This window comes from Podospora anserina, chromosome 2, assembly GCF_000226545.1.
Source record: "Podospora anserina S mat+ genomic DNA chromosome 2, supercontig 1".
In the NCBI taxonomy this organism is placed as follows: Eukaryota; Fungi; Ascomycota; class Sordariomycetes; order Sordariales; family Podosporaceae; genus Podospora; species Podospora anserina.
Genome location: NW_001914830.1, coordinates 90,129 through 107,285, shown reverse-complemented (window position 1 = coordinate 107,285; position 17,157 = coordinate 90,129). Strand labels below are relative to the sequence as shown.

General features: G+C 53.5%; 8 protein-coding genes across 8 annotated transcripts in view, besides 2 other annotated features; 3 read left to right on the top strand and 5 right to left on the bottom strand.

Moving 5' to 3' along the window:
• Positions 1 to 7: 7 nt before the first annotated feature.
• Positions 8 to 94, bottom strand: a tRNA (tRNA-Arg).
• A 472-nt stretch (positions 95 to 566) lies between these two features.
• On the bottom strand, positions 567 to 2,775 carry PODANS_0_940 (uncharacterized protein; the record flags this gene model as incomplete). Its single annotated transcript, XM_001903104.1, has 3 exons — positions 567 to 692; positions 758 to 2,006; positions 2,120 to 2,775. 3 exons carry the CDS (start codon positions 2,773 to 2,775, stop codon positions 567 to 569), a joined length of 2,031 nt encoding a protein of 676 aa, XP_001903139.1.
• A 1,006-nt stretch (positions 2,776 to 3,781) lies between these two features.
• PODANS_0_930 (uncharacterized protein) lies at positions 3,782 to 5,970 on the top strand (the record flags this gene model as incomplete). Its single annotated transcript, XM_001903103.1, has 2 exons — positions 3,782 to 5,503; positions 5,563 to 5,970. 2 exons carry the CDS (start codon positions 3,782 to 3,784, stop codon positions 5,968 to 5,970), a joined length of 2,130 nt encoding a protein of 709 aa, XP_001903138.1.
• Positions 5,971 to 6,639: 669 nt separating this feature from the next.
• On the bottom strand, positions 6,640 to 7,812 carry PODANS_0_920 (uncharacterized protein; the record flags this gene model as incomplete). Its single annotated transcript, XM_001903102.1, has 1 exon — positions 6,640 to 7,812. The coding sequence occupies one exon, from the start codon at positions 7,810 to 7,812 to the stop codon at positions 6,640 to 6,642; it is 1,173 nt and encodes a 390-aa protein (XP_001903137.1).
• A 346-nt stretch (positions 7,813 to 8,158) lies between these two features.
• On the bottom strand, positions 8,159 to 9,604 carry PODANS_0_910 (uncharacterized protein; the record flags this gene model as incomplete). Its single annotated transcript, XM_001903101.1, has 1 exon — positions 8,159 to 9,604. The coding sequence occupies one exon, from the start codon at positions 9,602 to 9,604 to the stop codon at positions 8,159 to 8,161; it is 1,446 nt and encodes a 481-aa protein (XP_001903136.1).
• Positions 9,605 to 11,201: 1,597 nt separating this feature from the next.
• On the top strand, positions 11,202 to 12,531 carry PODANS_0_900 (uncharacterized protein; the record flags this gene model as incomplete). The annotated part of the gene is made up of 3 exons (XM_001903100.1): positions 11,202 to 11,371; positions 11,439 to 11,470; positions 11,567 to 12,531. 3 exons carry the CDS (start codon positions 11,202 to 11,204, stop codon positions 12,529 to 12,531), a joined length of 1,167 nt encoding a protein of 388 aa, XP_001903135.1.
• Positions 12,532 to 13,269: 738 nt separating this feature from the next.
• PODANS_0_890 (uncharacterized protein) lies at positions 13,270 to 14,014 on the top strand (the record flags this gene model as incomplete). Its single annotated transcript, XM_001903099.1, has 2 exons — positions 13,270 to 13,825; positions 13,893 to 14,014. The coding sequence occupies 2 exons, from the start codon at positions 13,270 to 13,272 to the stop codon at positions 14,012 to 14,014; spliced, it is 678 nt and encodes a 225-aa protein (XP_001903134.1).
• A 349-nt stretch (positions 14,015 to 14,363) lies between these two features.
• On the bottom strand, positions 14,364 to 15,056 carry PODANS_0_880 (uncharacterized protein; the record flags this gene model as incomplete). The annotated part of the gene is made up of 1 exon (XM_001903098.1): positions 14,364 to 15,056. The coding sequence occupies one exon, from the start codon at positions 15,054 to 15,056 to the stop codon at positions 14,364 to 14,366; it is 693 nt and encodes a 230-aa protein (XP_001903133.1).
• Positions 15,057 to 15,845: 789 nt separating this feature from the next.
• Positions 15,846 to 15,958, top strand: a tRNA (tRNA-Leu).
• A 461-nt stretch (positions 15,959 to 16,419) lies between these two features.
• The window catches only part of PODANS_0_870 (uncharacterized protein), a gene marked incomplete at both ends in the record, with an annotated part of 1,837 nt that continues 1,099 nt past the window's right edge, over positions 16,420 to 17,157 (bottom strand). Inside the window, 2 exons of the mRNA XM_001903097.1 lie at positions 16,420 to 16,849; positions 16,923 to 17,104. Of these exons, the coding sequence (XP_001903132.1) occupies positions 16,420 to 16,849; positions 16,923 to 17,104 (612 nt within the window). The remainder of the gene's footprint in view (positions 16,850 to 16,922; positions 17,105 to 17,157) is intronic.

The following is a 17,157-nucleotide window of genomic DNA, read 5'->3' as shown; positions in this document are numbered from 1 at the left end:
CTTAAAACGATCCGCCCAGGGGTCGAACCTGGAACCTCCTGATATATTGATTAGAAAATCGTAGTCAGACGCGCTGCCATTACGCCAGCGGACCCTGATGGTACTTGTTGAGAAACTACCATCGAAATCATTTGTTATGAAACCTACTACGATGAAGCCTCCTAAGCGTCAACCAACTACTAACAGAATGATTACATTATGGACATTTGATCACGGTACAAATCAAGTAAACCTGGCAACTAGACTTGGTATGCGAACCACCATGCTGACGTCTTCACAACATGCATCATTCATGAACTTTAGGACTGAGGGCAATGCTTGCAGATGGAACACGCACGACAGGTGAGAGCACAGTTCTCCTGCAACTCACTAGTTCATGTTTGATTTGATTAGCACATGGCGCAATATTAGCAAATGTATCCCTAGCTCTACCGCTCACCGAAACCGTTTTCGCCCCCGCCCTACCTTGTACACATTGACGCTGCCGCGGTCCCCAAAATGAAGCCAAGATAGCCACCAACTCCATACTCCCACCATCGCTCATTGTCCCTAAGACGCGCACACTTCTACATCTTAACCCGGAAGAGGTAACGGAGGCGGACTTGTGACACGTCGTAGGCAATGTATTCGTTATACAGCAAGCTGGCTCCTGCCACGCCGGTTTTCCCTGGCATCTTTGTGGACGTGTCGGGCTGTGCAATTGATAATGGTTAGCTAATAGACTTGACGGCCCGCTCTGTTGTTCACCGATACTCACCATCATAACACCCTTCAGAGAAGGTTCCACGCAGCTAGCATCTTTCCATGCCAGTGGACCGTTTGTTCCCTTGCCCCATGTGGAAATCATGCCCTTCTGCTTGGCCTCACTGGCGGCGTTGTAAGAAGAGTGCAGCAGCTCCTGCATGGGGTCACCCAGTTCAGCCTCGCACAGCAAAAGAAGAGCAGTATTGCCAGACTGATACGAGCAGCAGTAGTTTGCAGACTTGGAGGCCATGTCGGCAAGATAGATGCCCTTGTCGAACATGTAGCCGTTCACAGGTGCTTCTGGAGGAGCAATACGAAGACCTTGGCTGAGAATACCACCAAAGTTGGTTGCGCGAGAACCGTGCCACAGCAGACGCCTGTTTTGGTTGAGCTTGCCAAACACACTGGCGTCGAATCGATCCTTCTCGCCTTGGCGCTCGATACGGAAGATGTTTTCGACTTGGTAACTGTGATTGTGGGTGTGCCCACGTGTGTTGACCAGATAGTTTTTGAGCTCTGCAAACTCTTGAGTGGCGGGATCAAGGACGGTCATCTCCTTCATCTTCAGACCCTCGTACTGCTTGTCAAGGGGGTGGACATCGTAGTTGCCCACCTTGTCCAGCTTCATGATCTCGGCCGCATTCTTCATGTCGCTCAGGCTTTCCAGAAGTTCTATTTCCTTCTTGACCATTTGCTGAGTGTGAATGACGGGTGGACGGTTGCGACCAAAATTGTGCGGGATGAGCGAGTAGAACGTGTTGGACAGCTGTTCTACGGCATTTCCGTACGTCATGGAGTACTTGGACTGCGCCAGTGTGTTGTCGTCGAGGAGCTCTGACAGGTCTTTCAGTGACTGGAAACCGCGCGTGATGGTGGCCTTGCTGAGCTTGCCGAGCGGGAGCTTGTTTGCGTCGTAGTTGAGGTCCGACATTGTGTTGGCAAAGTACTGCTGGTTGAAGATGAGTTCCAGAAGATGCTGCACCGCAGGGTCTAGACTGCACTTTGGCGGCGTCCAGTCGTCGGCCTTGGTTTTGTCCTTGGACTCATCTTCTGCCGCATCTTCATCGTCGGAATCGTCCTCGTAGTTCCTCTCCACAAAAGCGTACTTGCCGGGCTTTGGGTTGTCGACCCGGTTGGCCCAAGCGATGCCCGATTTGTCTTTGAATTTCTTTTCGAACTGCTTCATGGCCTCTGCGAGCGAACCTGTGGCAGGAACCTGGGTTTGGCCGTGATCACCAACACGGCCCCAGCGAGTCCATGTCCTGTACACTCCTTGAGGATCCACCAAAAGCTAGATCGCATTCCTTGTCAGCAACTGGCTTCCTCTCTCTTCTGGAAACGTGTTCTGGAAAAACTGACCTGAATGCGGTAGAACTTGTTGTTGTTGTTGGAGGCGTTGGTTTGGTTCAACGAGGCATCGTAGATGACGCCGTCAGCATCAATGTACACGACCGAACTCGTAAAGGGACAGCCATCATCGATTGGAATCCGAGTGTCCTTTCGTTTCAAAACCTGACCCTCACCAAGTGCCTTCTCTTGCTTGGCCTTTTTCTGCTCTGGGGGAGCATCTTCGACTTTGACATCTCCATTTTCAACCTTGACATTACCGTCCTTGCTTTTCTTGGCCGGTGGTGCAACAGTTTCCGTGTCGGAGGTGCTGTCAACCGCAGCTCTCTTCCGCGATGTGCTGGTCTTGGTGGAAGCAGTGCCGCCCAACGTGAAGTCGTCTTCAGCCTGTTTGCTATTCTTTTGTTCAGAGAGGGACAGCCACTCAAAGCTGACAATGGGGATGCCTAGGGTCTGTGCTTTGGTGACTTTGGCTGAGGGCTTGTTGAAGTCGGCCTCGGTGGCCACGAGGTGTGTCGTGTCTTCGGTGACAGCGGTGCTGACAGTGGCACCCACAGCCTCTGCCTTGGCCTTGACAGCCGATTGTGTCATGCCCGCAAAGGTGCCGCTCAGGGCAATCTTGCAGCCATCGAGGGGAGGTTCTGCTGCGGCAGCGGCAGCCTTCTTGGCGCGTTTTGGCGGCATTCTGACGGGAGGGAGAGAGGTATGTAGATGGTGAAGGGTAATTAACGAATGAACAAACAGAGATGCCACACAATTCACAAAAGCCTGAAGGAAGCTGGAATCAGGTCTTGAGTTTGAATGCAATTATACTCGATCAACCTTCTCTCGTGGCTGCTTGTTTGATTGGCAGGCGCGACATGTCGAGCAGGCAACAGTGGCCCCTGCCAGGGGAAGAGCGCGAGATCACGGGACACTAAGCAGGCAGCTGGCCCAGCAGTCCCACAACGGCTTAGGCATCAGCCAGCCTTCATTTTATTTGTATTGTCCAGATATCTGCAGAGCTTCCTTCGATCACGATGGCTTCAATTCCAGCGTCCAGCAGATTGGATGCGAATGGTGTGCGCAGTGGGGTGTAGGAACAGTGCCCCGCAAGTCTCTCTCCGAGTCCCGGATACCTCACTTGATCATACCTAAGATACCCTACCTCACTTCCAACATGTGCTGGGTGTACCATGCCATCGACCATGAAGCAAGCTTGTTGATGGTAAGCTCAGATACATTTTTCAAGACTGAAGACGGGTGTGCCGGGACGGGATGCAATGGAAGACCGGAGCCAACTGCCGGATCATCTCACTCCGGAGTCTACGCCCATCCAGGATATACAGACGGGCCGACCGGCGGCTGGCAGGGCTCGGCACCCACACCAGAGCGCCCTGGCCGCCTCCCCTCCAATGGCCGGGAACAACCGGTGGGTGATATGGTTAGCGGTTCGGCTTCGGATCAAGAGGTGTCGCTGCGAGGGACAGTTCAAAAAAAAAACACAACGCAGGAGAGAACAAGCACGAAATGCCTGGGGTGATTTGGAGACCTGGCTTATTATTATCTTCCCGCTCAGCCAAACGCAAACCGCCCACCGAGGCCAATTCATTTGAGATAGACTGCGGGGCCAGTTATCCTCCCGGTCGCCGTCATCCACCATCACGGACTGCCCTGATGCTGCTTGGCTTAGACACCGAAGCTGCTGCCAATGAGCGCCTCACCCCGGACACAGCAAAAGCGCACCGCACACACGTGCATAACATGCCGTGCCCGCAAGGTCCGATGTGATGGTCGGAAGGGAACCTGTACCAACTGCGAGCGACTTGGTTTTGGTTGCTCCTATGACGAGCACATGGGCATGGAGGTAGTCCAGACCGATGCCGCCGTGTCTCGCATCGCGATACCTCGCCGCCGAGTTCGCCGCGCCTGCCAGAACTGCCATGAGAAGAAGGCCCGCTGCAGTGGTTCGACTCCGAGCTGTGACCGGTGCACCGCTCAAGGCCTCCATTGTGTCTATCTCCCTGGAAAGCGCTCACTTCCCCTGGCCAGCCCTGCCACAGCATCAGCAACATCCGCACCACCTGCGACGGCCCATCCGCCAGACTCACCATCCTATGATGACGGCCACTCGGGACGCAGCGCTTTTGCGAGCGGTACTGCAAGCCCTGCGCCGGCGTCTGCTGCGCGAGCCGAACCCGAGGAGGACCTCGTGCTGCGCGCTTTTGACGCCTTCTTTCGTCATGTACACCATATCCCCAAGTTCTCCTTCTTGCATCGGGCATCGCTGATGGAGCGTTACCACGCCGGGTCCCTCGACAGGTCTCTTGTGCTTGCTCTCATTGCCATCACCGCTTTGCTGACTGACCTGGGTCCGGGTATGGGCGAGTATGGAAGCCAGTGTATGGAGGAGGCCGTGTCACTGTGCTTGGCGGGAATGGAGAAACCATCGATTGTCCGTCTGCAGGCGCTGGTGATTGCCGTTGAACATCGCATCTTCTCGAGGAGGTTTTCGGGTGCTTTTATGCTGCATGCACTCGCCAGCCGCTTTGCCACGGCTCTTCGACTCAACTACGAAAACCCAGAGCTCTGTTTTTTGGCGCGGGAGTCTCGTCGTCGACTTATGTGGTCTCTGTACATGATCGATTCGTCCATCTCGGCAGGCCAGCGTGATGTTGCTTTGTGGCCCGATGCCGAGCGCCAAATCCACGTTCACCTGCCCTGCAACGAAAGGAACTTCGAGTTTGACCTTCCAGAAGCTACTGAGTCCCTGAGGCCGCCACCACCAGAGCCCGGCATGGGAACCGCGCCAATGCCGGATGCTCTCGGATTTATGGCCCTTCATGTGCGTATCCAGTGGATGCGTGCAAGGATATTGCAGTGTACCTCTCAGGCCGCCTCGTCGTGGTCTCAACAGGATCTGACCACTCTCCCATTGCGATGCGCCGAGCTGTTGGCCGAGCTGGAAGGCTTCGAGGAACGATTGCCGCCGTCGTTCAAATGGTCCGAGGGGAACCTGCGTCTGCGAACCTATTCACCAAGGCTGGGTATTTTTGTCATGACACACGTTTGGTGGCGACAGTGCCATCTCGATCTGTACCGCCTCTTTCTGGAAGGACTGCGCGAGGCGCTCCCTCGGCCGATGCTCCAGCAGCTGGATCCTAATCTTGTTGCCCGCAGCCGTCAGGGCTGCTATAATCACGCAAGGGCCATGGCTGACATGTTTGCGCAGCTCCTGACCCTGGGCAGCAGCGTCCCTGTCACTGACTTGGATCTGCCGGGCTGCGCTTATCAATGCACGAGGGCTCTGTATCATGGGCTTCAAACCGGTACAGGTGACTTAGCATTTACCCTAGAACGAGTTCAAGAGCTCTCTGCTGTTTGCTTAAGGGCCGCCCAGCAATCTACCACTGGGCCGGCCGCTGCGAGTATTGTAAGTGTTTGAACTCTAATCATCATGACTGAGGCGTCAGATGACTGACATGGCACCAGCAAGCGGATATCGAACGGATAATCACCCACGGTTTAAAGCTCCCTGAAGGCGCGCCCGATTCACCGGCTCATATCTCCAGTGACCCTGCGCCTGTCACCAAATCTGCCATCGACACCAGGATTGCTGGCCACGCACAGCTCACACCGGATCCAGCAGCCTCGTACACGTTCCAGCCATCTGTACCAGCTACATCGGCTCCATCAATAGCCTTGCCAAGCCTTGCCGTCACAGAACCACCAATACCGGCGCCTGTGGCACCTTCACACGCGAGCGGCGTGACAACGGGGAGTAATGCGTTTGAGGAGGTGTTGAGCGGTTTCACTTTTGGGCCAGAGCTGTACGGCATGGACTGGTCCACATTCCCGACTGGATGGCCCAACCAGCAGTTTACAGGGTCGAACATGTGAGTCTGAAGACTTTATAGATAATGTGACAGTGTGTGGTCTTGCCAGATGGGTCGTTTTTACTTTTATGGGGTGAGCCATGTTTACGCCATTCTGGGGGCTGATGTCGCCATTCTCCGCATCGTGGGGGTCAGGTCAACTGCATTCTCCCACGCCTCTGCAGTCTCTCTTAGGTAATTGATGCTGGTGCAGGCCATCAAGTCGTGCAGCAATATTTCTCGCCTCCCAGAGTTTAACATTCATGCTTTCGACGATCTTGTGGGGATATTGGCCCTTGGCCTTGAGGGGTCCTGTGGAAGCATTGTTAATATGAGAACGGGCTTGATTTGATCACCCTCCTGCCCGGTTGTCTTGCCGAAGTCTTCTACATCTAATTACGGTTGCTCTACCTACCTACACTGTCGTGCTTTGACTTGTACACCACCCAGATGTTGTTCGATTCTCAGACCTCTAGACAAAGCTGCCCAGGAGCCTGGGTGAGTTCTCCACGCCCCGTACACACACCGCAATGGCGCCTCTCCTCGCAAACAAGTCCCTGTCGGTGCTCAGTATGAGCCAACAAATGGCAAATCGATAACTGCACACGCATGTACCAAATTTGGCTCTACGTATAAAAGGAATTGGAATATCTTTGCCAATGGGTTCTACAAAACATGTACAAATCCTTCGTTCTTAACGAAGGAGGGGTGTCTCTTCACCTGGCTCACCCCCTTCTTCTCTCCTCCCGGGGCCGGCACCAACCGCCACAACCGTCACTCCGCTCCCAGAAGCGCCTGCAAGATTGAGTGTCGCTTCCCGATAGACCCATCCCAGGCAAACACCCGCGCCAGGGCCAAGTACTACCGAGGTGAACACCATCACAGCGGCCACCCTCCACCCGGCCTCGACCAAGATCCAGTACAGGACCGTCAACCCGACAAAAAAAGCGTCGATGGTAATGAACTTTAGCGTCGACCGCGTCATTTCTTTCCTATCGTCTGGCTGGGACAGGGTCCACAGCAAAAATATGTGGGAGGCGACCGAGCACAGGATGGGAAGAAGGTAGACTCGTACCATACCCAAAATGCTGGATTCGAGGTGCAGAGTTTCCTGCCAAGACTCGTTCAACTTGACCAGAGACAGTGTGGTGAGCTTGCGGGCCGACTGTCTAAGAAACGTTGTCCAAAGCGGGAACAACAGCCAGATGAGAACCGTCACCGGGCTTGTGTGGGCCAGCATCAGAATGGATGGCGCAACAAAGCCAAAGGCCACGGCAAAGGGGATGGCGATGGTCTCGGAGGTCTTGGTCAGGTGGCGCATGGCTTCACCAAATGTCGGATCGGCTGAGGGGACATCAGAAGTAGGAAGGTCCTGGCGACGGGACGTGATGATTTCGCGGCTGCGGTGGAAGAAGGCCGGGATGATGATGAGCTCCCAAACAAAGGCGCCACCGATGAGGTCGAAGATGAGCCACAAGCCAGTTGGGTAGGCGATCAAGATCGAAGGGGCATTGCATATCCTGGCTGCCTCGACAGTCGACACAGTGAGGAGGCCGGCGAGGAAGGAAAAGATGAGGGAGAGAATGGCCGAGCTGCGGAGAGAAGCCGCGGCTTCACCAAAGAAGGAGACAAGAAAGCAGGATGGAGTTCCGAGCAGAGGAATATGACTGAGCCACGGGATGCGGGAACGGGCATGGCATTGTGAGTAAAGCATATAGATGTTGGTATCCGAGTGTTGGAAGAGGACAACGGTGGTTGCTATGGCCAAGAGGATGGGCACAATAAGAAGGTAGCGGAGGGATAGGCTGTGGATGGGGTTGTGTCGTAGCTTGGCCCCTGGCGGGGATGACGACCGCGGGCTGTTCATTGTCAAGGCTTTTCTTGATACCAGGTTTTGTGTGCGTTCAGGCACCGAGCAAGTCCAGAGGAAAGCATGTTTGGATGAAGTCGCAGTCGCCGATCTCGTGATTGTTTTGCTTGGCGGAAGTTGCCGGCGGCAACTGCCATGCGCCCGTCAGCCTTCCGAGAGCGGGGCAGCCATCACGTGCGGCATTCTGTCATCCACCACTCGAGAAAAACACAGCATGGTCATCATGAGACACAATCGTGAGGTATGTTCATTATCAGACATTTTGTCGAGACTGGGTAACTAACTATATACAAGAACTACTCTTTCACATGTCTTTCTTGCCCTGTCTTCCACCCTTTCACATCTAGTTCAAAGAGGGAACAGCCCACGGGCTCCAGTTGTTGAGATTGAAGCTCGAGTGAGTCTGAGTGCTTCTGAAGATGTTGGTGTTGCCTCCGCTCCTCTTGAGTAAGAACTTTTCAATGAAGGCATTGAGCTCGCTGCCTTGCTGACTGGACGGGAAGCTGCAGTGGCTGTTGCCGCCGACCTGAGAGTAGCCAAAGTTGTCCAGCGCACCGAGAGCCTCCCACTGCTTCCGGGCAATTCCCATGCAGCCGTAGGTCGAGATCTTACCAAGCCATTCCATATCCACGTTCTCCATGACGTAGAGGGCGCGGGGGGCAATCAGACCAGCGAGCAAGTGGTGATCAAAAGGAAGTTGGTTAACGTTGTTGACGTAGCTGTTGAAGTTGGGCGAGAACCAGACGTTCTCCTGGACGATCTGGGTGGAATCCTGGACATTCTGCCCGTTGTTCTTCTGCCATGTGGCAATTCTCCAGCAGCCCGAGCCGCCAGCGCCTGATTCCTGGGGCAAGGTGAGGGCGATTCTGGGCTCGAGGGCACCGGCCACGATAGCACCCTTTCCGTTGCGCGAGCAGCCGGTGACACCGAGTCGGGTAGGGTCAATGCCAGTCTGAGCCTGGGTGAGCTCGAGCGCGTCGACAATGCGGGAGACACCCCAGGCCCATGCGGTGAGCGCACCGGCCGAGTGGCTGGACCCGTACAGGTCGTAGAACTTGCCACGGCCGCGGGAAGAGCCGCCCTGCTGCTGGGCAATGTCGTCGTTATTGAAGTTGATGGTGGCCACGCCAGCAGGGACAGGGAGGGACGCGCCAAAGGTGCCAAAGTTGATAATGGCCGGGTGCGGACCCGCCCCGGAAGGACGGTTGTTGATGGAGACGGTGAAGGAAATGGACTTGCCGCCCTCAGAGACCGAGATGGAAAGCGTGCTTCCTGAAAAGGAGGCCGTCACGCTGCTGGGCTTGGGGGGGAGAGTTCCGAGCTCATAGCGCTGGAGAAGCTCAGAGATTTCCCTCTGCCGGCAGGCCCAGTCCGCCTTGCTGGTGACCTTGTTTCCGTTGTGGAAGGTGAAGGGGTCGTTGAGCTGGTTGGCCACTGGCGTTCCTAGGCCCGACGGTGTGTTTGGGCAAGTACCGGGGTTCACGGGAGGATTTGTCACCACGGGACCCGACGGGGAGGTGGTGGAGGAAACAACAGATGTGACGAGTGTTGTTGTTGGTCTGGCAGTGGTGGTAGGCACCTGAGGCTGGGCCGTGGTAGGACCGCTGCCTGGAATGCATTGGTGATACCATTGGTTTTGGGGGTTGCACCACGCGCCGTCAACACAGAGTGTAGGGCCGCTCCAGCCGGAACCACCGCACTGTCCCCAGAGACTCTGGCGTTGCTGGGCCCTGACGCCGGCGGCGCCGAGGACGACCAGGAGGGAGGAAACAACTGTCTGCGAGACCATGGTGAAAGACAAAAGTTCGGAAAGAGTGATCGATTTTCCCTTCTCCTTGTCCGCTGTCAACAACCGGGTAGCATGAGTTGAACGCAGGTCATTGCCTCTTTATATTCTTGTTACTTGATGTCAGGAACCAAGGATTGGCAGCTCGAACCTCGTTGCCAAGTCACATGCTTCCCCATGTCTCCAGACATAAGTTTGGTTCTCGGCGGAGAACACCCCGTACCCATCCATCGAGCACACTCTTGGTGGCGTTCGTGAGGCTAGTCGCCATGCTTGCGAGCCCGTTAGCACGCCAAGGCGGTTGCATTTAGAAAGGCATATGGACGGTAAGCCTCATGGAATGTTCCTTTTAGACTATTAGCCTGAATCAGGCCGGTTGGAATGGGGTCCAGCTTACTTGAAATGGACTCCCCCATGGGGTAGTGTTCCCTGGTAGCCAGGCCAAGAGCCACCATGGACTATGGCTGAGTTACACGTGCCGTCAATCGTCATAATCCCAGGAAACTGTGATCGATAAAGACTTGTGCAATCTTTGTTGATTGTCTTTTAATGAGGGCAAACCTGGTAAGCGGTTGGTGTTGATATGCAGATGGCGTCAAGCCTGTTAGATCTTTTCAGATTTTGATATCTCCAGGTTCCGACTATCACTGGCTCTGTCCTTCATCTCGGGGATCTCGACCTACGCCGTGACATCTCTGTAGACTCTCTTGCTCGCGACTTCAGTCAAGGCTCTGAGGACGATGGGGCTTGGTTCTGTCGTTGTTCGTTCCGGATAAGGAAAGACTACATCAGGCGATGGGTCTCCAGCAACATGCCAGTGCAAAGGCCAGTCTCGTAGTATCTTTAGCGCCCGAGCCACATGGGTATTTAGCCGGAATCCAACTACCGGGTCCTTTTTGCAACCCGAACTGTCACATCGAGGGCTTGCCAAGGCTCGCTGGACTTCCTGTTCCAGGTCCGGAAAGCCTCCGAATTCTTGCCCATTTCGGTCCACGGCGTTGACAGGTGGAAAATTCTTCACTGCGAGGGCAAGATCGTTGCCTGTCCACGTGTTTTCGATGGGTGAATCTGTGTATGCATATAGAACGCGTGGAGTGCGTAGTACTACGGCTCTTGGAGGCTTGGTTGGAAGAGTCTAAGAAGAAGTCCAGAAGCTATGGCCCTCGGAGTATAACGTACCGCTCAAGGGCTGGGTACCTACATTGCATGGGAAGGACCGGTCTGTGCCTGATCTTTCAAAGGGCAGTGTTCGGTGGAATGAAAACACCACGTCAGGTCAAGACCAGAAGTCGACGGATGAGAGAGAACGCCCATCGAGATACAACACCAGCCAGAGAGTGATTTTAATATGTTACACAGGAAACCCTCCTTTGAATAAAATGAGGTATCTACCTATCTAGGTACCCTATGACAGCGGCAGGACGGCAAGTGGGTCACTGTGGCCATTCTCGGGTATGAGCCCATTAATGTCACCGTCGCCCCTCACTCGAGCCATCTAACCCCTCATTTCGGTTTTCATCTTGTTGCCCGTCACGTTCAACGCCCCAGCTGCCGCCGACTTGCACCTTGCACACCATACTTACGCGTAGCTCTGGTGAAAATGGCGTCGACTGCCACCCCTGTTGATCTCAACCTGCCCCCTGGCGCACCTCCTGGCGCGCCTCCTGGCTTCACTGATCACACATTCGTGTCTAAGAATGGTGTCAAGTTGTCTGTAAGGGTATGGCCAGCATATCCACCTGTTGAGGAGCCTGCTCCGTTTGTAATATGGTAATAGGTCAATCTTTGCATTTGAGAAGAGATGTAGATGGTCTTGCTAACATTGTCTTTCGGTCAGGACTCACGGAGGCGGTTGGTTGGGCGGTGCTCGTATGTGATTTGTGTCTACCTTCCTACATATCCCTTCAATCCCGTCAACTCCGACGTTTCCATCTTGGTTCTTGATGTTCTGACATGGAAAGCAAGACTTCGCCCCTCTGCCCTGGCTCAGTCCTGGATTTCGAGCCAGAGGTTACCACTTGGTCTCCCACAACTACCGATTAGCCCCGCAAGTCAGAATCGATGACCAGTTGTCCGACTGCCTGGAGTCTGTTTCTTGGCTTCGGTCAAATCTTCCTTCTCTTCTCGGCGAGGACAAAGTCGATGTGGACCGATACGTTCTTGTCGGTGAATCTGCCGGCGGCCACCTGGTCACGCTGATGGCCGCCCATCTATCTCCTCCTCCTAAAGCAGTGGTTGACGTCTATGGCTTGGTGGACTTTCTGTCCATCCCGCATTTTTGTGACAGCGTTCAATTCGAACCGTGGAAGCCTGACAACCCCGCACCATGGAAAGGAGAGTTCACTGACGCCGAGCTCGACGCTTTCCTCGAGGATAGAAACCCAGAGAATCTGTTGACAGATGCACTAGCCTGGAACGAGCAAGAGGTTCTCACGGAACAACAAATACAACAGTACTGGGCTACTGATTTCAAGTACAACAGACGCATCAGACTGCAGGCCGAGCTGCACATGAGAAGATCATTGAACTCTGACATGGAGGGACTGAGAAAGGGAGTGATGCATCGAGAGAAGTTCAAAACTCAAGAGGACTTTGTCGCATTTCTGGAAGACATGTCTCCGTACAGGGTGTTGATGAAGGATCAGAAACGAACATACCCGCCGACAGCGTTTATGCATGGGAGCGGGGATGAGGCCGTGCACATTGATCAGAGTTACCGGATGGCAGAGCTGTTGAAGAGCAGAGGGGTTCCTGTGCTGGAGTGTTACGAAGAAGGGGAGCCACATGTCTATGATCTCAAGTATATTGTGGGTATTCCGTCCTGCATGTGTCGCGCCGTCGTCCATGGAAACAATATTAACGTCATTATGGCAGAATCGCAGCATCAACGGCTGGGAAACGTACGTTCAACCCGTACTCGATTTTGTTGACAGCCATGTGGGCCATGAAAGCAAAGGCTAGCGTGGATAACGGCATAGCTGCGCAAACAGCAGAGACTCAGGATTCAAGTGCTATTGAGTGGAAACCACCTTTTGAGACTTGCACTTGATTGATAGCTAAGGTACCTAGAAATTGCAAGCCATATAAGTACCTATTCAATCTACAGTGTACGAGTATGCATTCAAGGGAATATGACACTCAACCCGGAATGGTTGATATCTTGTTCGCGAGAGCACAGACTCCTTTCCAAAACAATTAGCCCCTTTTACCCCTGAAAGCGTCACCCGTGCAACTTCTGCCAATCGACATAAAGAGACCCCCGAGAAGATGTAATGTCCCAACAAGGCCTTTTCGAGTTTAGGTAGATACATTGCCATCGCCCGAGTTTTCATCAGCCAGCACCGGATGTGTGCCGCCGGTGTGTCCCCCCAATACTGAAACACGAATTGCTTCGCCATTATTATAAGCCTTCCGGGCATATCTGTTCTCATGCATGTCGTTCCCAAAGCGGCACACACTCCAATTCCCCAAGCGACTGCACGGTGCACCTTAGCAGCGACACATTGTATGATCGACACTACTTCCGAACTGATCACAATTGGGCTCCCATCACAAGCATCCAACCTGCTTCAGTTGTTCAGATCATTTCTATTACTCAAAAGGCTTGCAATAATTCTACGCTTTCTTGGTCATTCAACATCCACACAGCTCCTCACGTCCAGACAGACATGGGTCTTCCAACAAAACGATCAACTCCACAGCCATATGAAGACTACAGCCAAGTCCTCAATTTTGTGATATGGGTACTCGCAGGCTACGCTACAATTTTCATCTTCCTCCGTCTCTGGGGGAAGTACTATCGTGGCCGACGTCTCTGGTGGGACGACTATCTGCTCATTTCATCCTGGCTCGCTCTCATCCTAGGCTGCATTTTCCAGACCGTCGACACCACATTGGGGTTTGGTCGATCTCAGCATGCCATTCCCCTTGAGAACATTGAGAACAGCAGGCTCTTGGCTACGATAGCTGGATTCTTCCTCATTCTGGCCGCAGCGTGGTCCAAGACGTCCTTTGGGCTCACTTTGGTCAGATTAACGAGAACAGACGGATTTCTCAAGAGGCTGGTGTGGTTTGCGATATGGACAACAAACATTTTTATAGCCGGGAGCTGTATCATACAGTGGGCACACTGTTGGCCTCTGGATCGGATCTGGAGACAGGAGGTGTCAGGGGGGAAATGCCTGCCACTGGGCCTTATGAATGGTTATAATATGTTTGTTGCCGGTAAGCTCTTGCATTTTGCAATTCGATAAGATCTGTCTAGGTCTTGATATTTACGAAAGATTGCCAGCCTACTCCGGTGCAGTCGATATCATGCTCGCCTTATTGCCATGCAAAATCTTTTGGCCCTTGATGATGAGGAGGAAGGAGAAGATCGGGATCACTATCGCGATGGGAATGGGGGTTTTGTGAGTGCCTGGGCATTTTCCTTTTCTATTCCAGGTGACTGACTTGCTAAAAGTGCCGGAATTGCGTCGTTTATGAAGATCTTCGCCATTCACAACGTGAACCATCCCCGTGCAGGACCAGGTAAAAGCAAACCCTGGTCCCCAGCTGAGAACAACGACCTAACTAGAGCTTCTGTAGAACATGTGGTGGTACTGATGACACTAGGCACAGCAGAAGGGGCCATCACCATTGTCGCAGTGTGCATGCCTGTCCTTCGAACTCTGCTGATGCAGGAAAGCAACCATTTGCTCAAGTCCAGCCTGCTGAACCATGTTCCCTAGGTAGCATGGCCGCTGCGGTGGTTGTTCTCGCCTCACTTCAAGCGCAACAACGCCTTGGCATTTCCATTCGCAATGCCCTTGAATTCCTTCTCGCTCACCAGTTTGCTCTTGCGCAGCTCTTCCATAAAGGCCTTGCCCGCAGCGTTGCTGCCAAACGGGTAGTCAACGGCATACATGACCCTCCTCACATCCGTCACAGCAAGCACCATCCTCATAGCGTCCAAATCCCACACGGCACTGATCGCCACCCATATATTGTTTCTCCATACATCTCTCAAGGACGTCGGCCTGCCTCTGCTCAACACCGCGTTTGACCTCCACAGATAGAATGGCACCATTTCTCCCATGTGACCGAGCACAATCTTCAGTTTTGGAAATCTCTCAAAGACGCCCCCAGTATAAAGTCTCAGAAACGAAAGTCCCGTTCTCGAGTGCCAGTCCCAGCTTGCCGTAGCCAATCCCGCCGAGGCCGCCACCGAATCCTCTTGGTAGTACAGTTCCCCAGGAGTAAACACCTCATCTAACGACGGGAAGGACGGATGCAGATATACCGGAACGTCCAGCTCCTGAACGGTCCGCCAGAACTCATCATATTCCCTTCCTTCATAAAACTGATACTTGTCGCCGGAAGGCTGAACAACATATGCGTCAATCAAGGCGCCAACAAAGCCATACTCCTGAACACATGTCCTCAGCTGGCTGGCCGCTTCAGCAGGAAGGGCCATGGGGAGCACGCAGAAGCCCCTGAAGTTGGCAGGGTAGGGCTTGATGCGGGAGAATAGCTGGCTGTTTGCCAAAGCTGTTGAGGTTGGGATTGTGCATCGGTTCCGGGCCCGAGGCAACGTGAGACACAACTTGCAGAGAGATGGAGTTGTTCTTCATGGATGCGAGACGAACTGGACCGACTTCTTGGAGACTGACCAGGGTTGCACTGAGAATAGGCGGGGGCAGCGGCGAGAGGACGGTAGGGAAGTAGGAGTAGAGAGCGGGAGAGGCCCAATGCTCCTCGAGTGTGATATAGCTGATCGATTCGGGCTTGTGGTCGGGCTTCGGGGTACTGGCCGCGAGAGCGGTAAAGCAGAGGGGAAGGACCCAGTGGGATCTCATATTGACAGTTGCCGGGTGGGTTTCTGCTGAGGCTTGGGTTCTCAGAAAATGCTCTCGCCCCCCAGGAGGAACTTCATTGCGCTTATGTAGAAGCCCCAAGAATGAGGCGTTTTGTCATGTCGATATTCGACGCTGGCTTGCAGCATCGTGCATCCAGGAACATGTTTATTGGGCCGGACAATATCTTATTGGATAGAAGTGTAAGCGAGGTTATCCTGAGTCAAAGCCATGACTCAGTGTTCCCAATCGCAGATTGAGTAACATTCGTATATCTTTAACTAAAATTGTTGGCGAGGTTCCCATCTCACCTCAAAAGGGTTCGATTTGATGAACGCCACGAGATACGAGGACGCAGAATGTATGCAAACATAGGGGGTTAAACCGGTCGGAATACCAACCAATCAGAAGGTGAGATGGCCGAGCGGTCCAAGGCGCCACGTTAAGGTCTTCCTTAATCAATATCCCCTAACCCAGGATTCCGTGGTCCGAAAGGGCGTGGGTTCGAATCCCACTCTCATCATCCAATTTTTGTAATTTATTTTTATTCTCATTTTCCACAGTTGTAGTCTCAACCAAGCTTCGACGAGACTTTGAAGCAAAATAGTGATACAAGATACTTTTTGTCTGACAGTCTCTAAAACAAAAGTTAGTGGACCTACACTGTTCAGAGTGCCCCGAGAGACATCCACGACGGAATCCAAAAACATCACTTTGCAGGGGCTGGTGAAAAGGCAGAAGAACATGGTGTGGGTGTCTTTGCCGCAACCGGCAATAAATAGTCTATCATTCAATATGCATCACTAGGCGATGCAGAGGGTTAATTGACCAGTATGAATTCCGTACTGTTGAAATTCATGATCAAGACCCAAAACTGTGTACATGCCTCCTCTCTCTGATAGCCCAACCCAACACCCCGACCCAGATATCGCTGCGGGAAAACCTGACCCAAGACAAGACAGAAAAGGAGATATTCTCGACTGCTTAAATGGTGTAGCGGAAAAAGCTAGCGTTGTCGCCCTTCTCCCTCTCGGCAACCCTTTCCTCCTCGGTGTACTCGCTTGGAGGCTTGTATTCGCGGTCACGGCGGGCGTTCTCCCGACGCAAGTAGATGGTCATGAAGATGGACAGAATGGCAGCCATGACCTGGCAGGCGAGAAGAGTGCCGAAGCCGGGGTAGTAGCGGGGGCGGTCCTTGGTCAAGAAGAGGTAGGCAGAAATGGTACCGCCCAAGTTGCCGAAGCCGACGTGCATGGCAATGCCGACACCGCGCTTGAGGGAACCGCCAATGTTGTTGCCGTTCCACGCGACACCCTGGGGGACGTTGGGGTAGATACCCGAGGCGAGGAGGAAGCAGCCAAGGTAGCGGACACCGGCATTCGGCGTCGCAATCAAGCAAATCAGTCCAACGATGCTGCAAGAATCACCATGTTAGAGCCATTCTCTCACTATTGAATGTCGGGACAGGAACGAGAACAAGGACTTACGCCATGATCATGAATCCAATCATGTAGATGCCGCGCTCACCACGCCTGTCAGCGTGCCAGCCGGCACCGATGCAGAACAAGCAGGCTACAATGTAGGGAGGAACAGTCATGAGCTGGGCCATCTCGGGGGAGGTGGCGGTGCCGAGATCGTTGATGATGGTGGGGAGGAAGATCTTGTTCTTTTATATACCATTGTAGATTCCATTGGTGATCGAATATGTGCACCCTGATCTTT